At 42.6% G+C, this 23,358-nt stretch overlaps 1 protein-coding gene and 1 pseudogene across 1 annotated transcript in view; one reads left to right on the top strand and one right to left on the bottom strand.

Moving 5' to 3' along the window:
• Pgm2l1 (phosphoglucomutase 2 like 1) overlaps positions 1–10,513 on the top strand; it is a 52,370-nt gene extending 41,857 nt beyond the window's left edge. The window contains exons 11-14 of the mRNA XM_006982149.4: positions 254–383; positions 610–799; positions 2,318–2,451; positions 5,496–10,513. Of these exons, the coding sequence (XP_006982211.1) occupies positions 254–383; positions 610–799; positions 2,318–2,451; positions 5,496–5,598 (557 nt within the window). The 3' untranslated portion in view covers positions 5,599–10,513. The remainder of the gene's footprint in view (positions 1–253; positions 384–609; positions 800–2,317; positions 2,452–5,495) is intronic.
• LOC107401830 (large ribosomal subunit protein eL8 pseudogene) lies at positions 4,371–5,251 on the bottom strand (annotated as a pseudogene).
• Positions 10,514–23,358: the final 12,845 nt, after the last annotated feature.

Below are 23,358 nucleotides of genomic sequence, written 5' to 3' on the forward strand. Positions count from 1 at the left end.
TTGTCACTGTATTTTGTTGTTAATGTTAGAGTTTTGTTTGTTTGTTTTTATTTTGAGACAAGATCTTAGCTATACAGGCTAGGCTGGCCTTGAACTCCCAATTAAGCCCCTTGGGCGCTGAGATATAGTCATACATTACCACAACTGGCTCGATACTGTACTCTTCAATTCACTTGGTCAGGGAAGAAACATAGAACTGTGGCAAGCGTAGGCCGAAGTTTTCCCCTTTTCTAAAGACACGTGTAACCCTCAGGCTTCTTGTGTGGAACCTCAGTGCTGGACAAAGACGGAGTGAGTGCGGCTGTGGTTGTTGCTGAGATGGCCTCTTTCCTGGAAACCAGGAAGGTAACACTGACAGAGCAGCTGGCCAAAGTCTATGGAAAGTAAGTTCTCGTAGGAATCTCAAGTGCCGGATATGCCTTGCTTGCTTCTCTGCTGGTTTGGTTGGTTCGGTCCTTTTCTTAGTTTGTTTTTGAGGAACAGTTAGATTTCTTTCCTCTTAAAATTATCAATATCATTTTCTATAAAATATTATGTTGGCTTACCTTTAATGTGCACGTGTCCCAAAAGTTACCTAGAATCTGACTTCAGCTTTAAATCTTTGCACAGATACGGTTATCACCTGTCAAAAACTTCCTATTTCTTGTGTTATGACCCACCTACCATCAAAACTATATTTGAAAGGATTCGCAATTTTGAGTCTCCAAAGGAATACCCAAAGTTCTGTGGGGCATTTGCTATCTTGCACGTACGGGACATAACCACTGGATATGACAGCAGCCAGCCCAGTAAGAAATCAGTAAGTACCTTTGCTTTTTTTTAAAAACAATGAAGACAATTTAATGACTCAAATAACCAAAAAAATCTCAAGGTGGAACAAGTTTCTCCTAAGATTCAAGCCAGTGTGCCCATGTGTACTGGTTTGCAGTGGTCATAGTGTAGAAGCAGCCAGAAGAGACTCACAGTAAGGCTCTCCAGGTGGAGGCCTGGCAAGACCTCCTAAGGTCCTGTACCACCTGCCCAGCAGTCTTTGTGTTCAGCGGAAAGTTGAAGCTCCTGAAAAACCACGTCTTTTGAAAAGAAGACTTCTCTTAAACTGTTTGTCGTAATTCACGCTATAGTAAAAGAGTGGCCTCAAGTTTCATGAGAGTCAGACCTGTTGTTTGGTGCCAGGGTAGTTGGACGTGCACTGACTGGCGGTCTCTTTGACTCCGACATTCATGACTCCCAAACAATCGTCTGCACCACCCTGGTGCAAAGGGGAGTCGGCTTGAAGAAGAAAGACCAAGGAAGGGGAGACAGTGAGAGAGGGGATGTGTAGTGGTGATAAATGATGTGAAAAACGGAAGTCTAAAAGCTTCTGCTTCCAAAGCCCTACATCTTTCTAATTTTAACATGTTTCCATACTGACTCCCTATACCTTTAGACAAGTAGAGGAACTGATTTCTTAAACACAGACCTTTTCAAGCTTTCCCATGTTTTGGCTCAGGTTGTTTGCCTTAGTTTATCTTTTCTCCTCTCTGCTGTAGGCTCATCCTTCACCATTACTTAAGGCTTAAGGCAAGGGCTGGTGGTGATAGGTGCTTACTAGAATGCATGAGGCTTAAGACTGAAGGCAAATGCTCCGTCCTCCTTACGACTTCCAGGTCCCATAATCAGTTACCTCTCGTGGGTTATGTAATAGTGTCTTTATTGACATCTACTTGTGTTATCCTTGTGTGGCGGGTCCATCTGCTCTGTGCCTCTCAAAGCTCCTACCTGTGCGGTAGGTGCTCAGTAGATACTTATGTGTGATAAGTTCTTATCATAGTCATTTTATTGTTATAGTGATAACTGTTAGCTTAAGTTTCCATTTGTAATATTCAGATGTTGTTTCAATATTCTAATAATGTATTTAACACATATTTGTATCTTACCCAATTTTATAAGTTTATTCTATGAAAATTTCATACATGTGTTTAATGTATTTTGATCTTATATACCCTCATACCACCCTCCAACTCCCTCTGGGATCCACCAGCCTGTCTCCCTCAGGACTCCATGTCCTCTTTTTAAATCTTACCAGTTTTAGAACATACAAGTTGGTAATGTTAAATACGTTTATATTACTATACAACGGGTTTCTAGAACTTTTTAACTTTGATAAATTGAAATTCTGTACTCATTAAACAACTTTCCACCTCTCCCAACTCTCGGCAACCAGCAGTCTACTTTGTTTCTATGTATTAGGACTACCTTAGATGCTCCGTGTAAGTGCAGTGTAGTTTATAGTGTTTGAAAATAAAGATACAGGTGTAAACTGTTGCATTTTACATAGGCACTGCCTGTGAGTAAAAACAGCCAGATGATCACATTTACTTTTCAAAATGGCTGTGTTGCTACTCTTCGAACAAGTGGGACAGAACCAAAGATCAAGTACTACGCAGAGATGTGTGCATCACCTGGCCAGAGGTAAGAACTGATTCTTCTAGATAAATATGTAAAGACTTTATTGGGATGTAGCTTTATACCATAAAATTCACACATATCAATGTAAAATTGGGTAGTTTTTAATATATCCAGATATATCTGTGTAGCCATCACTACAGTCAACTTCAGAACATTTTTGTAACTCCAGAAAGAAGCCTCTGTACCCTTTAGAAGTCCTTCACAGCCCTAAGCAATCACCAACCTACTGTCCTTTTCTATAGATTTATGTACACGGGACATGGGTTACACTTTTTCTTGTTGTTCTCAACACTTGAAAAGGGGGAGGAAGGATTCCTTTGGGGCCATGCTTTTCGAGGTTTCAGTTCCGGGTTGCTGGATCCATGACTTTGGACCTAAGGCAAGGATGAGCATGATGGCATGTGGAGGAGGAGGGGATCAGGTAGAACCTTCTAAAGCACAGCCCCAACGGCCTCTTTCCTTCAGGTACATTCCACCCCAAATAGCACCAATGGCTGGAGACAAAGCATTTATAATACCTGCGTCTGTAAGGGACATTTTATAGAAATGAAATGCAGTATGTGGTCCTTCGTGTCTGAAATCATCCTTAGTCCCCAGATATTCCGTGGTATGGATGTATACCGTGATCTTAACTCCACTCACCCGTGCACGTTCACACTATCTACACTCTTTAAGTTATCAGGAATGGAGCAGTCACGAGCATTTGTGAATGTGTTTGTGCAGCGTGCACTTTCATTTTTCTTAGATATATATGTAGGAGTCGTATTGCTGGGCCCTAAGGTAACTATGTTTTACCTTTTGAGAAACTGCCAGACTCTTTTCCAAAGAAGCCCTGTCATTGGGAATTGAATTTCAGAATTGTGGTGAGTTTTTGTTCTTGGGAAGACGCTGAGATCTAGCATAAAGAAATGACCAGCATGCACTCTGTGCATCACCAAATACTTGTCTTCTCTGTCTGCCGTGGCTTTGCATAATCTGCCCAATTCGTTTCCTAAAAATATGAGTTGTTTGTCACAGATTGTTAGTCTTTTAAATAAACATGTCCTAAGTTACCTGAAAGTATTAGAAATATTTCTTTTAATCAAAAGACCATTGACCAGTGAATTTTGGGGAAGATTTTTTTTTAATTGTCTTCAGAACACAACTAGGGTGTATTATTTTGTTTTTCCCCATGCCCTAAAATTGCATTTCCACTGGAGAGGGAAGAGTCCTTTTTTATGTTCAGAGAAAAGTTTATAGTTACCAAATAAGGTGATTTTAGGTTAAAAATAAATTATTAAAGTCCTAAAAATGGATTTGTTACCTAGCTTGTACAATGACTGTGAACGCAGTTACTGGAAGCTTCTCTAGAAATGTTTTGAGCTACAGCAGTGCTTCCGTGACAGTTCAGAAGGAATTGCTTGTAAGTGTATAGTTATGTTTTGATAAACACTTCATTACTTTTTTCTACTTTTTTGAGACAGGCTCTCACTATATATCCCTGGCTGGCCTGGAACTGTTTATATAGACTAGGCTGGTCTCAGACTCACAGAGATCACCTGTCTTTGCCTCCCCAGTGAGTGCTGGGACTCCTTTCTGCTACCTAAAAGTTAGGTATTATTATTAATATTATTATTATTATTATTGTTTTTCTGTTTTTCGAGACAGGGTTTCTCTGTGTAGTTTTGGTACCTGTCCTGGAACTCACTCTATAGACCAGGCTGTCCTCGAACTCACAGAGATCCACCGGGCTCTTCCTCCCAAGTACTGGGATTAAAGGCGTGTGCCACCACTGCCCGACCAGGTAGTATTATTCTTTATCACCTGTATTGAATGTCCTTCAATACCTCAGGAAGCCATCTTATAATAATACTTGATATTGGCATTCTGAGCTATTCAATTACCTAGCCTAGGAGAATTAATTGGCCATAATTAACTCATACTTTCTTTTTTTTTCTGGAAGATAAGTTTGTAATTATATTTATTTACAGAAAACTTAGCAGTGTACACTTAACCCAATTTAGTGGCGAGTTCTTTGGCCTTTGCCTTTTCCAGCTTGGCAGTCCGAGCCACAGATTTAGGACCCAGGACATTGCCTCCCCAGTGGCAGCGGATCTCATCATATCTGCCGTTGTAATTGGTCCTAACAGCTTCCACCAGCTTAGCCAGAGCACCCTTGTCTTCTGAGTTAACCTGTGTGAAGACAACAGTGGTGCATGTCTTCCTGTGGACCAGCCGCCCCAGCCTGGCCTTTTCCTTGATGATGCAGTAAGGGACCCCCATCATTGACACAGGGCAGGCAGGAAGACCACCAGCTCAATGGGGTCTACATCGTGGGCAATCACCACCAGCTGAGCCTTCTTGTTCTCCACCAAGGTGGTGACTGTACTGACCCCTGCTCGGAGGACAGGTGGTCTCTTAGTCGGGACGTCCCCTTTGCCAGCAGCTTTCTTCTCAGCTCGGGCCAACAGCCTTTGCTTCTTCTCCTGCTTTGTCTCTGGCCTGTACTTGTGAGCAAGCTTAAGCAGCTGGGTAGCTGTTTGCCGGTCCAGGGCCTGTGTGAACTGGTTAATGGCAGGAGGTACCTTGAGCTGCTTATAGAGGATGGCTCTTTGCCGCTGCAGCCTAATGTAGCGGGGCCATTTGACGAAGCATGTGAGATCTCTTTTGGGCTGGATGTCCTGCCCAATGCCGAAGTTCTTAGGCCTTTTCTCAAACAAAGGATTCACCACCTTTTTGGCCTCCTTCTCTTCACAACGGCAGGGGCCAAGGCCACCTTCTTCCCCTTGGCCTTCAATCCCTTGGGCATCTTGCTCGGCTGGAGGAGAGAGCAACTCATACTTTCTCATGGGCCAGAAGATACCTAGTAATGCAATTCAATTTTGGTTTGCAGTTATTGTTTTGTGTATGAATTTTTTGAGAGTCTTGTTTTATTTTTACTGTTGAATTTTTTTTGCTTGTCAATTATTTAATTGTCTCATCAGATATATGCCTTCCTTAAAAGTGAAAATAATTTAAGTGTTAAGGCTGTGAAAAGAAGTTTAAAGCTCTTCGTCTTTTTCCCTCAGTGACACTGCCTTACTGGAGGAAGAATTAAAGAAGCTCATTGACGCTCTGATCGAGAATTTTCTTGAGCCCAGTAAGAATGGACTGATCTGGCGTTCTGTGTAGGGCACATCAGTACGTTACGACTTTGCACTGACGTGGAATGAAGAACTCTTCACAGTGAACCTCATGTTGGAATTCTCTCATCTGCCAAGTTACCTTTCCCCTTTCCCTTCCTTAGTTCAGCCGGCTAAATAGATTCTATACGTTTGAAATGAGAGTATTTGGAGGGCTATGAGTCTTAAGTGACAGTCAGTGCATTGACAGTGTTCAGTGGCACACCTTTCCTCCCATGTCACAAACAGTACAAAAGTGAGTTCTCTTATTAAACTGTGGCTAAGCCTAGTTACGTATTCTGTAATTGTGTATAGCATGGTTTAAAAGAAGCATACAACTATAGGGTTAGTTAAGGAAATTATTTCTTAAAGGTGTGTGTGTGTGTTGCTGGGAGTACTGTTCCTACCCATTGTAGAATAGTATCATGTCATGATGTAGGTATTGATTTTCAAGTTAGAAACCCAGCTTGGTGGCACATTCCTGTAATTACAGCCCTCAGGAGGCTGAGGCAGGAGGATCATTAGTTAGTTTATGGCTGCACAGTAAGATTGTCTTTAAAACAATGTTTATAGGTTGTTTAGGTTTCTGATTGAGGACAGATGTTAGGGTCTGGTTTGCACTTCTGTTCCAGGTGCCCCTGTTGCGGTGTGTATTTAAGAGTGCCGTTTACAAAACGCAAACAGTGGCAGCAGCACTCCTAGCGGCTGGTTTTTGTCACGTTTCTCAGCGCATTCTCAGGGTCTGCTGTGAACTACACAGTGTTCCTGCACTGGGTAGGATTTCATCGGTCCGTTTTCAGATGGTTAAGGGAAGTCTTCCAAACTGGATAGGTGCTTCCTCTGCAGAAAACAGGTTTTGTTGGCTCTAAAAATGGTTGTAGGAAAAGATCTTAATCAAATCTGGCTTGATGTAACTGTAGTGGAGTCTTTGTGCTAGGAATCAGTTATCATAGCCTATAAGTGGAAAAAAAAAATCTGTACTGTGGAATGAGTGGCATTTATTTGACAGTCTCTTTGAATTACATTTTTATAAGTAAATTTATTTATTCTTTTATCTAATAAAGTAATGCTAATTTTACTAAGAAATGAAACATCAAGATTTAAGTATTTTCTACCACCTTGATTCAGTACCCAGTCTCATCTGATCTCAGAAGCTAAACAAGGTTAAGCATGGTTGATGCTTGAGTGGGAAATTGTAGGTATTATGAAACACTGAAAGTGATGTTTAAGAAGGTCAGTTTATTTCAGTGTGTTGCTGGCTTTGGAATTTCTGATAATATAAGTAATATAAATACTCTTCATCTTTTTCAGTATGAAAACAGTTTTCAGAAAAGGCATTTGTGGTTAATTCTCTAGCCTTCTGAAAAGCCCTAATAGAGAAATATTATCTAAGCTTTTCAAATTGTTTGTCTCCCTATATAGTTTACAGAATACGTGCTGTAGTTAGGATAACAGTAATAAGGCCTTAGGGTGTAATCATTGAAACAAAGTTGCCTCTAGGAGACAGCACTGATACTAATTTACTTCCCAAAAATAATTCTATGAAGCCTAAACTGATTAGAATGTTAATGAAATCGAGGTTTGGCTTGTTGCAGCTTTGAGTTAATTCTGGTTGAGCTTGTATAATTCAAACAGTTTTCACATTATGTTGCCACTATTGTTGGTTTGTTCCTGCCATGCTCTCTTAGAGCTGGGTCCTGTATGACTGTAGATAATAGCTAGTTAGTGTACAGTGCCAGTTTTCTGTATGGGTTTATTTTAAAGGCTTTGCATTAGAGAAGAAGTATATAGAATGTTTTGTTTTATTCTTGAAATGTATAAAACGTTTTTGTTTTATCGGCTTTTAGGAGTATCAACTGTAATTAAGAAATGGCATGTATTCTACAAAGTGGTATAATCAAAGCTATATATATATGGAAAAACATACATATTCAGTTTTAGTGTCTGTGTTCCAGTGACCCAAGAACAAAGTGAAACTAAAGTGATGTGATAGCCTATTCATAATCACAAAAGCCATGTCATGATTGTCATCTGCTTATGAAGAGAACATTTTTGTTTGAATGCTTTAACATAGACAAGATAGAAGTCATCTTAAAGTGAAGTTACTGACATTTGAGCTCTTACCTTGAAAAGCTAAATTCCAGTTATGTATAAAGATTCCCAAAGTGTATATAGGTTGAGGAAACTGTGATTTTGTCTAAATTCTTGAATCCGTCTGAGCGTGTTTAACATGAACATGGGTGCATAGGTCCCTAACAGAAGAGGGTGTCAGCCAGTGGGCCTCAGCTTCGGCAGGCACCACATTGTTCGTCTCTTTTCTATTTTCAGCAATAGTGTGGGAATGAATGTATTTTCTCTGAGCAAATAAATCAAAATAGGTATGTTCTGGAGCATGGAGGAAAGATGTAGGCTGAGCCAGAGCCAAGTGGTAATGCACTTATCTAGCAGGAAGATAATGCAAAGATGGTTGCCAGGCCTGCAGTTGATATCTGGAATACAAGGGAGGCAGTGGGAAGAAGTTTCTCACTGATGGAGAAAAGTCAAAAACTACAGTGGAAATAACAGTAGAAACTGACCAACAATATGTGAAGCCAGTAATGGCAGCCTGAAATGCTTCTTGTGAAGCGCAAACCAAGCGCTGTTAGCGGGGGTAAACTGTATGAGAGGCTGTTCACTTGTGTGTGTTAGGGTGAGCAGATGGCAAGCCCACCATTTTCCTTCAGTAGTGATCGCTGAAAAGAAGCCCAGTTCTAGGAGGTGAGGAAAGAACATTATTATGGAGTCCATTCCTACTGAGATGTTCTTTCAGAATCACATGAGAACCAGAGAAGAACAAAATTAAAAGAAATAAAACTAAGGGTTGTAAAGTATAACCTCTAAGAAAAAGCTCAAGGAATTTAGATTGTTGAAATCTGAAACTGAAAGCTGTTGAGCTCTCTTAACCAAATCGTAAGTTATTCATTGGGGTTTTACTGAGGGTATCAAAGTCAGAAACGCTAATGGCATTATGATGATCTGTAATGAAGACACCACAGGGAACAAGGACGTACAACGAAGAGACAAGACCTGTTCTAAAAACAAGAAAAGAAGACATGGTGGATAGAAGGGGACTAGTTGAAAAGAAGGGAGTCAGCAGGAGTAGGAGAGGGTTAAGAGAAGGGTCATGGGGTGGCTATAACCATAATACATTTTATCATGTATGTAACTGTCGGAAATGAATAGACAACATGAAATGTTTAAGAGGTAAGACTTTCTTGAGGAGAATGATCATAAAACCTATTTGAGCCGGGCGATGGTGGCGCACGCCTTTAATCCCAGCACTCGGGAGGCAGAGCCAGGCGGATCGCTGAGAGTTCGAGGCCAGCCTGGGCTACCAAGTGAGCTCCAGGAAAGGCGCAAAGCTACACAGAGAAACCCTGTCTTGAAAAAACCAAAAAAAAAAAAAACCTATTTGAAACCTTATTTAAAGATTCTTTCATACACACTTTTAAGAATCAGGTTGGAACAAGACTTATGAATAGAGCACTGATGGTGACATTTGTGTTTCACTCCATATCTAGAATTTGGCTCACAAATAGCTTGTGTATATTTTGAATAGTAGGTGCAGTAGTACAGGGATGGGTGTTCTTTTTAATTTGCAAAGTGTATGAGAATTGAACACACTCGTGTTCATCTGGAGAACGCACAGCTTTATAAGATATTGAGATCTATTGCAAATACAAAGTATCAACATTTGAATGTAGTAACTTAAGACAGATTCCAAGAGATTGGATATTTTGTGATGTCTGCATATAGCAATTAGCCCCCCCCCATTTCTTTATCAAGATGCTTCTGGAATTGCTGCAACAGAAACATTAAGTGGGAGTCTCCTAGAGAAGTCAGCAAATGCTGCTACTATGCTGTTTATCCAGATTTTTCCACTGATACTTCCAAGGCGTGAAAAATACAAATTCCACTTGGATACCTTTAATTTCACACCTTTCATGCTCTACCTCCCTATTCCCTAGGCATCCTTCTACCTTCTGTTACTGTGAAATACTACTACCCTGTTACCTCACTGATAAGAATCTTAACTGTGTTCATTCAGATGGCTTTAAACTTGCCCGTGAATTGTTTGTTTATAGACTTGTTTTATTGTTGTCAGAATATTTGAGACATACTGTATGAAGTAACTTGAATGTCTTTCAGTGCTTGTTGGTTGCCTGTAGATGGTATGGCTGTGGCCTTTTACAATGCATTTGTTTTCTGAATTTGTTCTAGAAACTGATGAGGAAACAGTTATACCATCCAAAGTGGTCAATTGGTCTAGCATTTTATTGGGGGCGGGGGAGTTCCCTGGCTTTGGGCAGTCAGAGCACAAAAATTCAAGGAAATATTTTTTCACATTTGTCCAAAGCATTTTATCATAAGCTGAAAGAAGTCTGAAGAGAAAGCTGCGTGTGTAATCCCAGCCCTGGAGAGACTAAGGCAGGAGAATTGCTGTGAGTTCAAAGTTAGTTTAGGCTGCATGGAGAGCTCCAGCCCTGCCCCCCCCCCCAAAAAAAAAACCCAGAGAGAATGGCACATTGTCTGACTGTTCACGAAACATTGGTTTAGTACCAGTCAGAAACAGCTAAATCAATGTTGATTATTATTTCTCACTATTCATTGGATTAGTACACCTAATAAGCCTAGAACCCTAAATCAGAGGAGCGTGAAAAGGATGGTTAATGGGACCTCGAGAGCAAAACCCAGAGAAGCCTACCTCTGACGATGTGAGAGTCCATGTTCTGGTTCTGAGTCACAAGGGAATTCTGAGTTCTCTACAGTATAAGGATGAACTTCACACAGGGGGCTGGGGACGTAGCTCAGTGTGGAGTGTTTACCTGACATGCCAGAGGTCCTAGATACAATATCTCCAGCACCATAAAAAAAAAAAAGGAAAATGTCAGGAAGGAACACAAATTTATCATGTGCTCCTCAGTTCCCAGCTCCAGCCCCCCACCTGCAATTGCTGCTTTTCCTGGAAAGACACACAATGACCTTTTATAGTAAATATACATTCTAGGATATTCTCTGCCTTTCCAACCTATACTTCCAAAGTATTAATGCCAGGTTAATTGACCTGCAATGGCTATGTTACCCTTGAACCTTATAATATTGTCTGATGTATTAGCCAGTTTATTCTGTTCAACTTACTGGCACTCCTAACACACCTGTAAGCTGCCTGAGAGCAAAGATCGTGGTTTATTGTTTTTATTATCTACTCTGCTTAATTCAGCGTCTCCTGTTAATGCAGTATTTAACTGGTGGTAATATTAAGAGGTTTTATTTTAAAGTAATAACAATTTAAAAGATAATAAAACAACATTTTCCAAGTCAGTTTTAAAGATGCACATTATTACTGAAATATGCAGTAAGCAATGTTTACCAAGCCTGCACACCTTTAAATACTTAGTGTCTTAGATAGGGTTTCAGTTCTTGTGATAAACACCGTGAGCAGAAGCAGCTGGGAAGAAAATGGTTTATTTCATCTCAGAGCTTAGATGGCCATCAGTGAGGGAAGTCAGGGCAGGTGCTTGGCTGGAACTGAAGGAGAGGCCATGGAAGGGTGCTGCTTACTGGCTTGCTCTCAGGGCTTGCCTGCCTTGTGATAACATCCAGGACACCAGCCCAGGGGGTCCCACATCAGTCATCGAGAAAATGCCTTGCAGGCCAATCTGTGAGGGCATTTTCTCAATTGAGGTTCCCTCTTCTAAAAGGACTAGCTTGTGTCAAGTTGACATAAACCTATGCAGAGTACTCAGTTTCTTTGGGGATTGCAAAGCATCTTTCCACATGAAAACTATATATAATATATAGTATTTGCTCACAAAACAAGGTTTTGGCCAAGAAGGCTAAGAATGTATCTTACATGGGTTGAATGCTACTGATCTGGATGCCATTTTTTGAACCCATAACCCCACCTTTCAAGTGAGTGACATCTGCTTTGATACTACTTGATGCATTTTGTCCAATATTAGAACTTATAATGTTGTGTTATCAGAGTCACTCAGGCAAAAAAAAAAAAAGGGAAGAGGATATGCATCTATATATGATGAGACCTTGTTATAGGCTACAGTAAGCTCTTGGTGTTGAATATGACAGATAAAACAGAATTAAGAATGGATTAATTTTCTAATAGTAGCTCAGAATCATGCCCTTGTTTTAACAGTTTCTGTCAATAACCCATCTTCCCCTGTAAAACTAACAGGGTATATTGTTAGCCTGTGAGAATTTGCACTTTATGTATTTGTGTGTGGATTTCTGTGGTTTTAACCAAATGAGATATCCTCAGTAATAAACAGGTCTCTTCATAGGCATGAGTGTCTATGTAATTTTTATTGTCTCAGATACTGTATAGTTCATAGTTTGCTGTCCAAACTGATGTTCTTAAAATGTGGGCATAGCTTACCCTAGAGTCTGCTTGCAGTCTAAATTCATGTTTTGACTCAGCACTCTGTGGATTATTTCTTGGTTGGCTCATCTGGAAGTTATAGGGGTTGAGAACTCGTATAAAAATAATAGCCGGAGGCTACGAGGGACCCTGGGGAGGAGATGAGGTTCAACTGAGTGGGGATTTTCCAGTTGCCCTCTCTTCCCATATGTGAATGCTGCTCATTGGTGGACAAAACCTTAGAACCTGGGGATAGGAGCCGAAATTTAGTTCTAACATTTCTCTATAAAATTAGGGAAGCCTTTGGACAACTCAGGGACCCTTGAGTACACAATCATGGGACCAAGGCATCTTCTCTGCTGTTTCCTCCCTGTTGTGGTTTGAATGTGAAATGCCACCCATGGACTTGCATTTAAACACTTGGTCCTCATCTGATGGCTCTGTGTGAGGAGGCTGTGGAACCCTTATGAGGTAGATAGAGCCCTCACTGAAGGAGAGGCTCCTGAGGGCAGGCCCCTTCAGTTCCCTCTCCATCCTGACTGCCAGCGAGCATCCTGCCCCATGTCTTCCCCACTATGATGGAATATAGTCCCTGGAACTGGAAACCAGTATAGACCCTTCCTTCTGTGAATCGCTTTTGTCAGGGCACTGTATTACAACAGGAAAAGTAATACAGTGTTTACTCAATGAATCTTAGACCTTCTGCCAGTGGGGCACCCTCCCTGCTTGTATATAGGAGAACACGGAGGCAAGTGAGCACTCCAGAGGCAACTGGGACTGATGTCCAGATCCCTTTAAACTTCGTGTGTGTGTGTGTGTGTGTGTGTGTGTGTGTGTGTGTGTGTGTGTCCGTCCGTCCGTCCGTCCATGAACGTTTATAGGAAGGTCAAAGGAAGTCATTGGATATTCACTATTACTCTTTACCTTGATCTCTAGAGATGGAGTCTCAGTGAACCTAGAACTTATGGTTTGCAACACCCTCCTCTCCCCCATTACACTAGATCCACACTACACTACACTAAACATACCCAGTGATCCTCCTGTTTCTGCACCTCAGTGCTGCAGTTACAAGCACTATGGCAGCTTTTTTTTTTTTTTTTTTTTTTTTGGTTTTCGAGACAGGGTTTCTCTGTAGCTTTGGATCCTGTCCTGGACTAGCTCTGTAGACCAGGCTGGCCTCGAACTCACAGAGATCCACCTGCCTCTGCCTCCTGAGTGTTGGGATTATAGGCGTGTGCCACCACCGCCTGGCACAATGGCAGCTTTGTAGATGTAACCAACTATCTTATTAAATAAGAAACACAGAACCAATGCAAAGAAGAAAGCCAAGAGGTCAGATCTCAGAGCCTTACCCACCTGCTGCAGCTAGCCTCTTCAGCCAAGAGACCTCTCTGAAAGAGAGCTACTTCCTGTCTGTTTGTCTTTATATAGACTTTCTGTTCTGCCTTCTCATTGGTTGTAAACCCAACCACATGACTGCCTCGTCACTGCCTGTCTGTACAGACCTCCAGGTCTATGGTTGGTATTGAGATTAAAGGCATGTGTCTCCAATGCTGGCTGTATCCTTGAACACACAGAGATCTACCTAGCTCTGCCTACCAAGTGCTGGGATTAAAGGCGTGCACCACCACCACCCAGCTTTTGCTATGGCTCTAATAGCTCTGACCCCCGGACAACTTTATTTATTAACATACAATTAAAATCACATTTCAGTACAAATAAAATATCACCATACAGCTTCTTACATGTGTGCTGTGGATTCAAATTCAGGACCTTATACTAGTACAACAAGCACTAACCTCAGCCATCTGTCCAGCCCAACTTTTATTTTTTAACCTAGTAAATCCTGTCTGTCCCCTGTAACCCCCCACACACACCCCGCTACTCTTCTGAATTCTTTTTGCAAACAATCTTTCTTCAGTCTAGTGTTTGCCGACTCCTCTTATGAAGTTGTTATGTACAACCAGGAGTATCCATTGACACTTGACATTCTATCTAGAGATCTTAGTCAGACTGAGTCTTGAAAATGCCTTTCTCCCAACTTCCAAGTCACTACAGGCAACAGGTTTACCTATTGTATCAACAGTTTCCCATCTCTCTGGCCTCTTGAAATTTCCTCATGGTTCCAAACTTCACTGCTTGCCATTTCTCCAATGTTCCTGTTCACAATGCCTTGAATTTTAGGATTTTGTTAAATGCAGCATTTTGCTTTCAGGCACCAATTTCTGATTCAGTCAACTTTAGTTTTTTGAGACAGGAGTTCACTCTGTAGCCTTGGCTGTCCTGGAACTCGCTCTGTAGACCAGGCTGGCCTCAGACTCAGATCTCCCTGCCTCTGTGTCCCCAGTGCTGGGATCAAAGGCATGAGCCACCACCGCCTGGCTGATTGAGTCCACTCTTAAACACCTGAAAACTTTGGTGGCTTAAAATAGCTATTTCTTGCCGGGCGTTGGTGGCGCACGCCTTTAATCCCAGCACTCGGGAGGCGGAGGCAGGCGGATCTCTGTGAGTTCGAGGCCAGCCTGGGCTACCAAGTGAGCTCCAGGAAAGGCGCAAAGCTACACAGAGAAACCCTGTCTTGAAAAACTAAAAAAAAAAAAAAAAAAAAAAAAAAAAAAAAAAAAAAATAGCTATTTCTTACAGTTGTATGGATAGGCAGTTTTAACCAAGGTCAGGTGGGTGGTTCTTCAGGTCCTGGCTAAGTTCCTTTATCTGTCAGGTCAATTTGGCAGTTTAATTTCAGTCAATTTAGGATGACTTCAGCTCTGCCCCACATGCTCTCATATTGCAACAGGCTAACCTCGGCCTATCCTTATGCACATGGGTGCACGGTCTGAAGACACACCAAAGTAGGCAGAGCCTCTAGAGGCCTGTGTTCAGAATTGGTACCTATGCTTCTTGCAAAGTATTGGCCAAGAAGAGTCATAAGCCCTTCCCAGATACAAGGGGAAAGGAAATAGACTCCACTTTTTTAAAAGTTATTTTTGAAGTTTTAATGTGATATAATTGTTAGTATATAAATTTCATATATCAGACCTAATTTGGTACATTTTGTGTGTTGTGTCTTGTGTGTATATGATGTGGTGTGTGTACTTACTAGTGTGTCCTGTGCATGGGTGGGTATGGTTGCTCATTGCATGTCTGTATGTGTGGTCAAAGATTGACATTGGGTCTCTCACTGAACCTGAAAGCTTGTCTGTTTAGTTGGACTGGCTGGCCAGTGAGCTGCAGGGATCCACCAGGCTCTACCCTCTCTCTCCAATGCTGATCCTCATGCTTGTGTGGCAGACACCTAACTGACTGATCCATTTCCCCAAGCCTGTAACTGATACATTTTAAAATATTCATTTATCGTGTACAGTGTTCTGCCTGCAGGGATGCCTGCAGGCCAGAAGAGGGCATCAGATCTCATGGATGGTTGTGAGCCACCATATGGGTGCTGGGAATTGAACTCAGGACCTTTGGAAGAGTAGCTAGTGCTCTCAACTGCTGAGCCGTCTCTCCAGCCCTGTAAACTGATATATTTGTCATTGTGTGTAGGACAATGACACCACACTCATAAGGTAGTGAACCAGCTGCCACCCCAGTGTGTTCTGTACCCCTCATGACATCTCATTCTCTGCTCCCATCACTGCTTTGACACATATCCTCAAACAACCACTGACCTGTTTGGGGCCACTGTAGATTCACTAGCTTATATAAATGGAACCACATAGAATGTACCCTTCTCTTTTAATTCTGTGAAATTTATTTAGTTGTATCTGTCTGTATGAGCTTGTGTGAGTATGTGTGCCACGGGGATTCAGTGCCCACAGAAGCCAGAAGATGGCATTACATACCCTGGAACTGGAGTTGCTGGTTGTGAGCTGCAATGGGGGTGCCAGGAACCCAGGTCCTCTGAAATTACAGTAAGTACTCTTCATCACTGAACATCTCTCCAGCCCTAGCCCCAACCTCTTAAAGGTGTGGACACAAAGTCAAGTCACACAATAAAGCACATGGATATTGGGGAGGAATGGAGATCATGGCTACTTTTACAAACTACTATATGTGCTATGAGACCACCCTCAAGGTGGGCATTTTTCACTTCCAGATTTTTACACTTATATGACATAGGCGATAGATAGATAGATAGATAGATAGATAGATAGATAGATAGATAGATAGATAGATAATTTATCTTTGAGTATTATGGATCGAATTGAACTATTTCACATATATTTTAAAATATGTGGTCTCAGGTATGGTAGCTCATGCTTATAATCCCAACATTTAGGAGGATAATGTAGGAGGATTGCCATGAGTTCAGGCCACTCTGGGCTATAAAGTGAGACTCTGTGTCAAATATAAAAAAAAGATATAAATGTTTTTACTTCAGATATATTCATCACTTCTTCGGTGTTTCCAGTTCTCCATTAAAGCTTCAGATGCAGATGTGAAGGACTTGGAAGTCTGGCTGTACAAAACGAAATTAATCTTTTTTGCTAAGTCAATATTAGCAAATACTTACCAAGGATGGTGGATGTGTGTTGGCTTCTAAGTCCCACTAGGGGGCAATGTGATAATGTCTCTGCTCTTTTGAACCATTTCTTTGGAAAGACCCTGACTACTTTGAAAGGAAATAGGACTTGAGATCTATTGATTGTTGTTCCATATTATGTTTTCATAAACTGACTGTTCAGGTTCTGGGGAGAGCTGTATCTGAGCCTCCTGCAAGCCCAAAAGATTGAGTTCACCCTAATAGCATCCACCTCTCCTGTAGACCGACTTCACCCTCAGAGCATCCACTTCCTCCTGTGGATTGACTTCACCCTCACCGCATCCACTTCCTCCTGTAGACCGACTTCACCCTCACAGCATCCACTTCCTCCTGTGGATTGACTTCACCCTCACAGCATCCACTTCTTCCTGTGGATTGACTTCACCCTCACAGCATCCACTTCCTCCTGTGGATTGACTTCACCCTCACAGCATCCACCTCCTCCTGTGGATTGACTTCACCCTGACAACATCCACTTCCTCCTGTGGATTGAGTTCACCCTCACAGCATCCACCTCCTCCTGTGGATTGACTTCACCCTGACAACATCCACTTCCTCCTGTGAACCAACTTCACCCTCACAGCATCCACTTCCTCCTGTGGATTGACTTCACCCTCACAGCATCCACTTCTTCCTGTGGACTGAGTTCACCCTCACAGCATCCACTTCCTCCTGTGGATTGAGTTCACCCTCACAGCATCCACCTCCTCCTGTGGATTGACTTCACCCTGACAACATCCACTTCCTCCTGTGAACCAACTTCACCCTCACAGTATCCACTTCCTCCTGTAGCAGTTCTTCACTTGGAATCTTCTTAAGAACTTTCACAAGGTGAACTGACTTGGCCATGTTGATCTCTAGGAGCAGGATAGAGATTGTGTTTCCTTTTTTAATGTAGAGAAGAGAGATGTGAGTTGAGATCAGTTCCCAGAAACTCTCCTTGGCTATAGAAGAGAGGCTAAACCATGACCTGATGAGCGACATAAAGAAATGGGGTCTGGAAAGATGGTTCAGCAGTTATCAGGCTGCTTTTCCAGCTGACCTGGATTCAATTCCCAGCACCCACATGGTGGCTCACAATCACCTGTAACTCCAGTTGCAAGGGATCTGAACCCTCTTCTGGCCTCTGTGGGCACTGGCTATGCATGTAGTGCACACACATACAGGCAAAACACCCATACACACTAATAAAGTCTGGGGCCAGAGGTACGGTACCAGCTACTCTTTCAGAGGATCTGGGATCAATTCCCACACCCATATAGCAGATTACAATCTAACTCCATTTCCAGAGGATCTGTCTTCTGGCCTCCAAGGGTACCAGGTACCTATGGACATACATGCAAGCAAAACACCCATACACATGAAATAAATGATGCAATAGAAAGAACAAGCCTCACAGACTGTCCATGTTCAGGCTTTATTTTCCTGCAGCTGAGCCCCTTCCTCTCACAATGTTCTCAAGTGCAAAATGCACTACATATTTAATGATCCACAATTTAAAATTTTAACTTTATTATTTTTAAAATTTTATGTGTATGAATGCTTTGCCTACATATATGTATGTATACCACCACGAGTGCCTGGTACCCACAGAGGCCAGAAAGGGGCATAGATCCTTGGGAACTGGGGTTACGTATTGGTTGTGAGCTGCCCTGTGGGTGCTAGAAATCAAACCCAGGTCCTCTGCAGGAGCTACAAGTCCTCTTAAGGGCTGAGCTAACTCTGCAGCCCTGTGATGGAGAATCTAGAGTCACCATGGAAACAAAACTCATAGATCTATAAGGGATTATCTAGATTAGGTTAAATGAGTCAGGAAGATCCATCTTAACTCTGGGTGGTACCAGAGCTAAATAAAAAGAAGACAGTGAGCCAAGCACGTGAGGGTGGCCTCAGAGAAGGTGTGATAGACTGGCCATGACGGACTGTATGCTTCCCCTGAAACTGTAAGCCAAGCCCTCCCTTCTTAGTTGCCTTTGTCGGGAATGGTGTTGCAGCATCGAGACAGTTGACTAATACATGCTTCGTGGATTTGTTGTCAAAAATGGAGGTAAGTATCACAAAAGGTGTGGCAGAAGACTGGGGTAGTGAGCCTTCCATGAAGAGAGACGGACGGCACCGTCCTGAATGGCTTTCCTTCTCTGTTCTTTCCTTTTGAGGGCATGCTGATTCCTGTTAGGTACTCCCTTAGGCACAGTCCTGCCTCCCCGAAGCTTGTGACCTGGTAGTGGCAGACAGCTATTTCTCACACAAATAGGAAATTTATGATTGCGATAAATTCTTCTAATGGAAAATATAGGATGTGTTTTGAGTAATATAGGGACTTTAACTTAGCCTGCAGACAAAATGTCCCTGAGGAGATGACTCAAAGGATGGAAAGGAGGTAGTCAGAAATTACCCATGAGTCAGGAAAGAGCTTGGCGGGATCCAGAAATGACAAGACCAAAAGGCAACACACTGGGCGGGAGGGAGGGGGAGGGGCGCAAGATGAGCTCAGGGGATGGCTGGCTGCCTTTGAAGATGCAGCTCCCTTTGCCTGCCTTCAGACTCTTGAAAATCTTGATCCTTTTGTTTCTATCTCAATTTTTCCTTTTTTTCCCCCCTAAAAAGCCTAACTATAGTAACATTTTCTCAAAACTAAAAACACTGTTCACTTTATGACCTTCAGAAATAGGGATGGCCTAATAATACAGCTCCACAAAATAAAGTCCAAACAAGAAACCCTACCAGCTTGCTGAATACCAATAGGACTTGGAACTTATCTGTGCTTGAAAAATACCTTTTTTACTTTTTAAAGATAGGATTTCATGTGGATCAGACTGGCTTGTGTAGCCAAGACTGCTTTAAACTGATCCTCTGCTCCTACCTCCCAATTGCTGTAATATGAGGTGTGTACCATGAGGCCCAGCAAAAAAATACCTATTCCAACACCACATAAAGCTTGCACTTATAGCATACTTTAGTTTAGTTTGCTTTGACTCTAGTTGATCTGGGGTTTCGGATGTGACTTAGAATGACTCCAAAAAAATCTTTCCTAATAAAGGAATTAAAATGAATTCCTTTCCTGTAGGAAGTTCTTATGGGGAACATGAAGCATGTAGTTTACTCTGTCTTGTCCACTGTGTGCAGCTAGTAAAAACCTGGACAAAATGCATGAAGCAGGGGTATTTGAGGACTTTGGACTCCTAATTCTTGGCCCAGGATATATCCAGTTCTGAGAAATAAAGGGCATGGTGGAGTAACTGGAGACCCAGGTTTCTGGCCAGAGAACCCAAAGGTGGTGGTGGTGGTGGTGGTGGTGGTGGTGGTGGTGGTGGTGGTGGTGGTGGTGGTGGTGGTGGTGGTGGTGGTGGTGGAGGTGGTGGTGGTGGTGGTGGTGGTGGTGGAGGTGGTGGTGGTGGAGGTGGTGGTGGTGGAGGTGGTGGTGGTGGTGGTGGTGGTGGAGGAGGTGGTGGAGGTGGTGGTGGAGGTGGTGGAGGTGGTGGTGGTGGTGAGCTCAAAGGCAACTATCAGGTCACAGTGGGGAAGGCCTCAAGAGTGACGTTCTGTATTTCGGGGCCCACTGTTAAGCTGTAGGGTTACGGATGTGATGCTTAAGAGCACAGCATTACTTGAGTACTGAGACATAGGGTAGACTACTGTCCACATCCCAAACTGGCCAGTTGTGTACACAGCTTGGATGCATCTGAATGTCATTGCAGCTGAACTGCCATTGCTGCCACAGCCACAAAGACAAGTCAGCACATCTGACCTGAATCAGTTAGACCAATGGCATGCCAAACAGAAAGAAGAGCAAGACATTTAGGACATAAAATTCCAATTGTCTAGTGTTTAATCCAGGATGACCTAGCATACAAAGAGTAAAGAAAATCTCAATTAGCATGAACAGGCAATAAGAATAAAATCAAAACAAAAAAGGCAACTGATAAATGTTGATGAAGACAAACCCAAATGTTGAAGGTATTGGAAACAGAATGTTAGTGCTCTACAAAGCAAAAAAAGAGTGAGCATTCTTGAAGTGAGTGAAAAGGTGAGAAAGATAATGACATGACCTGAGGAGGAACCAAGTGGACATGCTAGAACTGAGAGTAGACTAGAGCATTGTCTAACGTTCTGTTTCCAATACCTTCAACATTTGGGGTTTGTCTTCATCAACACTTATCAGTTGCCTTTCTTGTTTTGGTTTTATTTTTATTGCCTGTTCATGCTAATTGAGATTTTCTTTACTCTTTGTATGCTATATTGCCCTGGATTAAACAGTAGACAATTGGAAGGAGGAGACAGTGGACTTAAACATTGACTCATAGAAATTATGTAAGATGAAGGAGAGGAAAAATCTTTTTTAAAAAAATGATTTGAGCCTCAAAAATCTGGTAGAAAACATCAAATTCATGTCAAGAAAATTCAGAAACCAAGAAATAATGTAGTACTCGTTCCCAAATTTGACAAAAGGAACAACTTACAGAAATACGGAATTGAGTGACCTCTAAACAGGCTAACTTCAAATCTATGCCCATTAAACTGCTGGAAAATAAAAGCAAAGAAAATACGACAGAGAAAACACTTTGGAACCAACTAGAGAAAACGATGTGTTACTTATAAGAGAACAATTGAAATAGCTGTAGGTTTTCACAGAGGACAGAAAATGTTAGTGCTGAAAGAAAAGAAATATTAACATGAAATTTTATAGGCAATGAAGATAAACCTCAGAAATAAAACATTCTCAGGTAAAATAAAATTAAGAGAATTGCCATCCAACTTGCTCTAAAACAATTGCTATCAGAATTGAATCAAAAATCAAAAAATTTCTCAAATCTTAGAATTAACTGATTTTAATGGTGAATTCTTCCAAATATTCCAAGAACAAATTTCAATCCTTTACAAACTCCTCTAAAAATGTAGGAAAGGATGGAACATTTTGCAGTGTATTCTCTGAAACTAGTATTACATTAGTATGAAGACCATACAATAATATGAGAAAACTATAGACTAACTCCTCTTATAATACAGATATTTTAAAAAATCTACAACAAAATATTACCAAACAAAATCCAGCAACAAGTCAACAAGATTGTGCATCATGACCAAAGAGGATTTATCTTAGCATGCAAGGTTGGTCTAACCTACAATAATCAATTTATATAACACACCATATTAAGAAAAAAACAAAGCTAGACAGTCATCTTAGTCGGATCCCCTGGAGCTGAAGTTACAGGTGGTTGTGAGCCGCCTGACATTGCCATGGGTCCTGGAAACCAAACTCAGGTCTTCCACAAGAGCAGTACGCACTCTTAACTGCTGAGCCAGCTCACCAGGCACAGGTTCCCATTGCTTGAACAAATGATCACAAACTCTAATAAACAAACTCTTGGTTTATAACAACTCAAATTTGTTATCCCACTGTCTCAGAATGCAGGAGTCTGAAGTGATGTGTTAGGTGATTTTTCATCATTGTGACCAATATCTGACAGAATCAATGTAAGGGAGACACGAGGCCCATCAGGAAGAGGGAGGTATGGTGACGGGACCTGCTCCATGGGGGTGGCTAGAACATGTGGCAGGTGTGCACATCACCCAGCAGACAAGGATCTGATGGCTCAGGCTGGAAGTGAAGCCTGGCTATACCCCTGAAGGCCTACCCTGGTGGACTATGTCAATGCCAAAGATCCACAGCTCGCTTTGAACCAAGTAGCCAAGAGAATGAACCCACAGGGGTACATTTCAGATTCCACCATAGCAAATAAAATGAAGGTGTCAGCAGGTACCTGTTCCTACTGCAGACAGGGAAACATCTGTCCTCTAACCTTGTAACCTTCTAGAAGCTTCCTACAATCCTTTACTCACAGACCATTTATCCATTTTCGAAATTAGCAACATAGCATCTTCAAATATGTCTAACTTTGCTTTTATTGGCCTGTATCTTTCTTTGCTTTTTTTTTTTTTTTTTTTTTTTTTTTTTTTTTTTTTTTTTGTTAAAGGATCTTGGCAATCCTTTAAAATATAGAGACCACCAGGATAATCCAGGATGACCTAAAGTCAAGATCCTGTTAGAACTACACACATTAGCTTCGTGAAGCCCTCTCCCTGTCAACGCATGCCAGGTGGGTCCCCTCCTCAGTGTCCTCACCCATTGCCGGTGTTTACCCATAACGTGTTTTTGTAGTGGTTTACATTTCCATCTCCCCTTGTGAGTGGGGGGCTGCACTTACTGTAGCACAGACGTTACTGAACACTTCTGTGAATGAGTGAGTGAACATTGCCTGGCAAGTGAGTGATGGGGTCAAAGACACAAGCAGCCTGGTGTGACATGCGTGACTGTGTAGTGACTCGCTCCCGGGGTTTCAGCTTCTGTGAGTCCAAGCCCCTGTCCTCTGTGAAACGTTCTCCTCCCCTCCTGCCACTGCGCTTCTGTCACCATGCTCTCTCTGTCCCCTGTGGAGTTCCCCTCAGGATCCAGTGGGTTTTGTGGCGTTCGCCCTCGTCCCACGAGGTATTTGATGGCGCAGCAGGGCCGTAACTGGAGAATTCACTGCACACCCTCTCTGCCTCGGTGTTCCCAGGCGTGACAGGCATGATGGCATCAGTGTGCTGTTGGCGGTGGAGGGGCGGGCGGCGGCCGAGAGAGGGCAGCGAGGCTGGGGGGGAGGCTAGAGGGCGGGCGAGCGGGCGGGCGGGCGGGCAGACCGACGGACGGGGCGGGCTGGCCGGGGCGGGCAGACGGGCTGGCCGGGGCGGGCGGGCGGGCGGGCGGGCTGGCCGGGGCGGGCGGGCGGGCGGGCGGTCTGGCCGGGGCGGGCGGGCTAGAGGGCGGGCGGGCT

The sequence above is a fragment of the Peromyscus maniculatus genome, chromosome 1 (assembly GCF_049852395.1).
Source record: "Peromyscus maniculatus bairdii isolate BWxNUB_F1_BW_parent chromosome 1, HU_Pman_BW_mat_3.1, whole genome shotgun sequence".
Classification (NCBI taxonomy): Eukaryota; Metazoa; Chordata; class Mammalia; order Rodentia; family Cricetidae; genus Peromyscus; species Peromyscus maniculatus.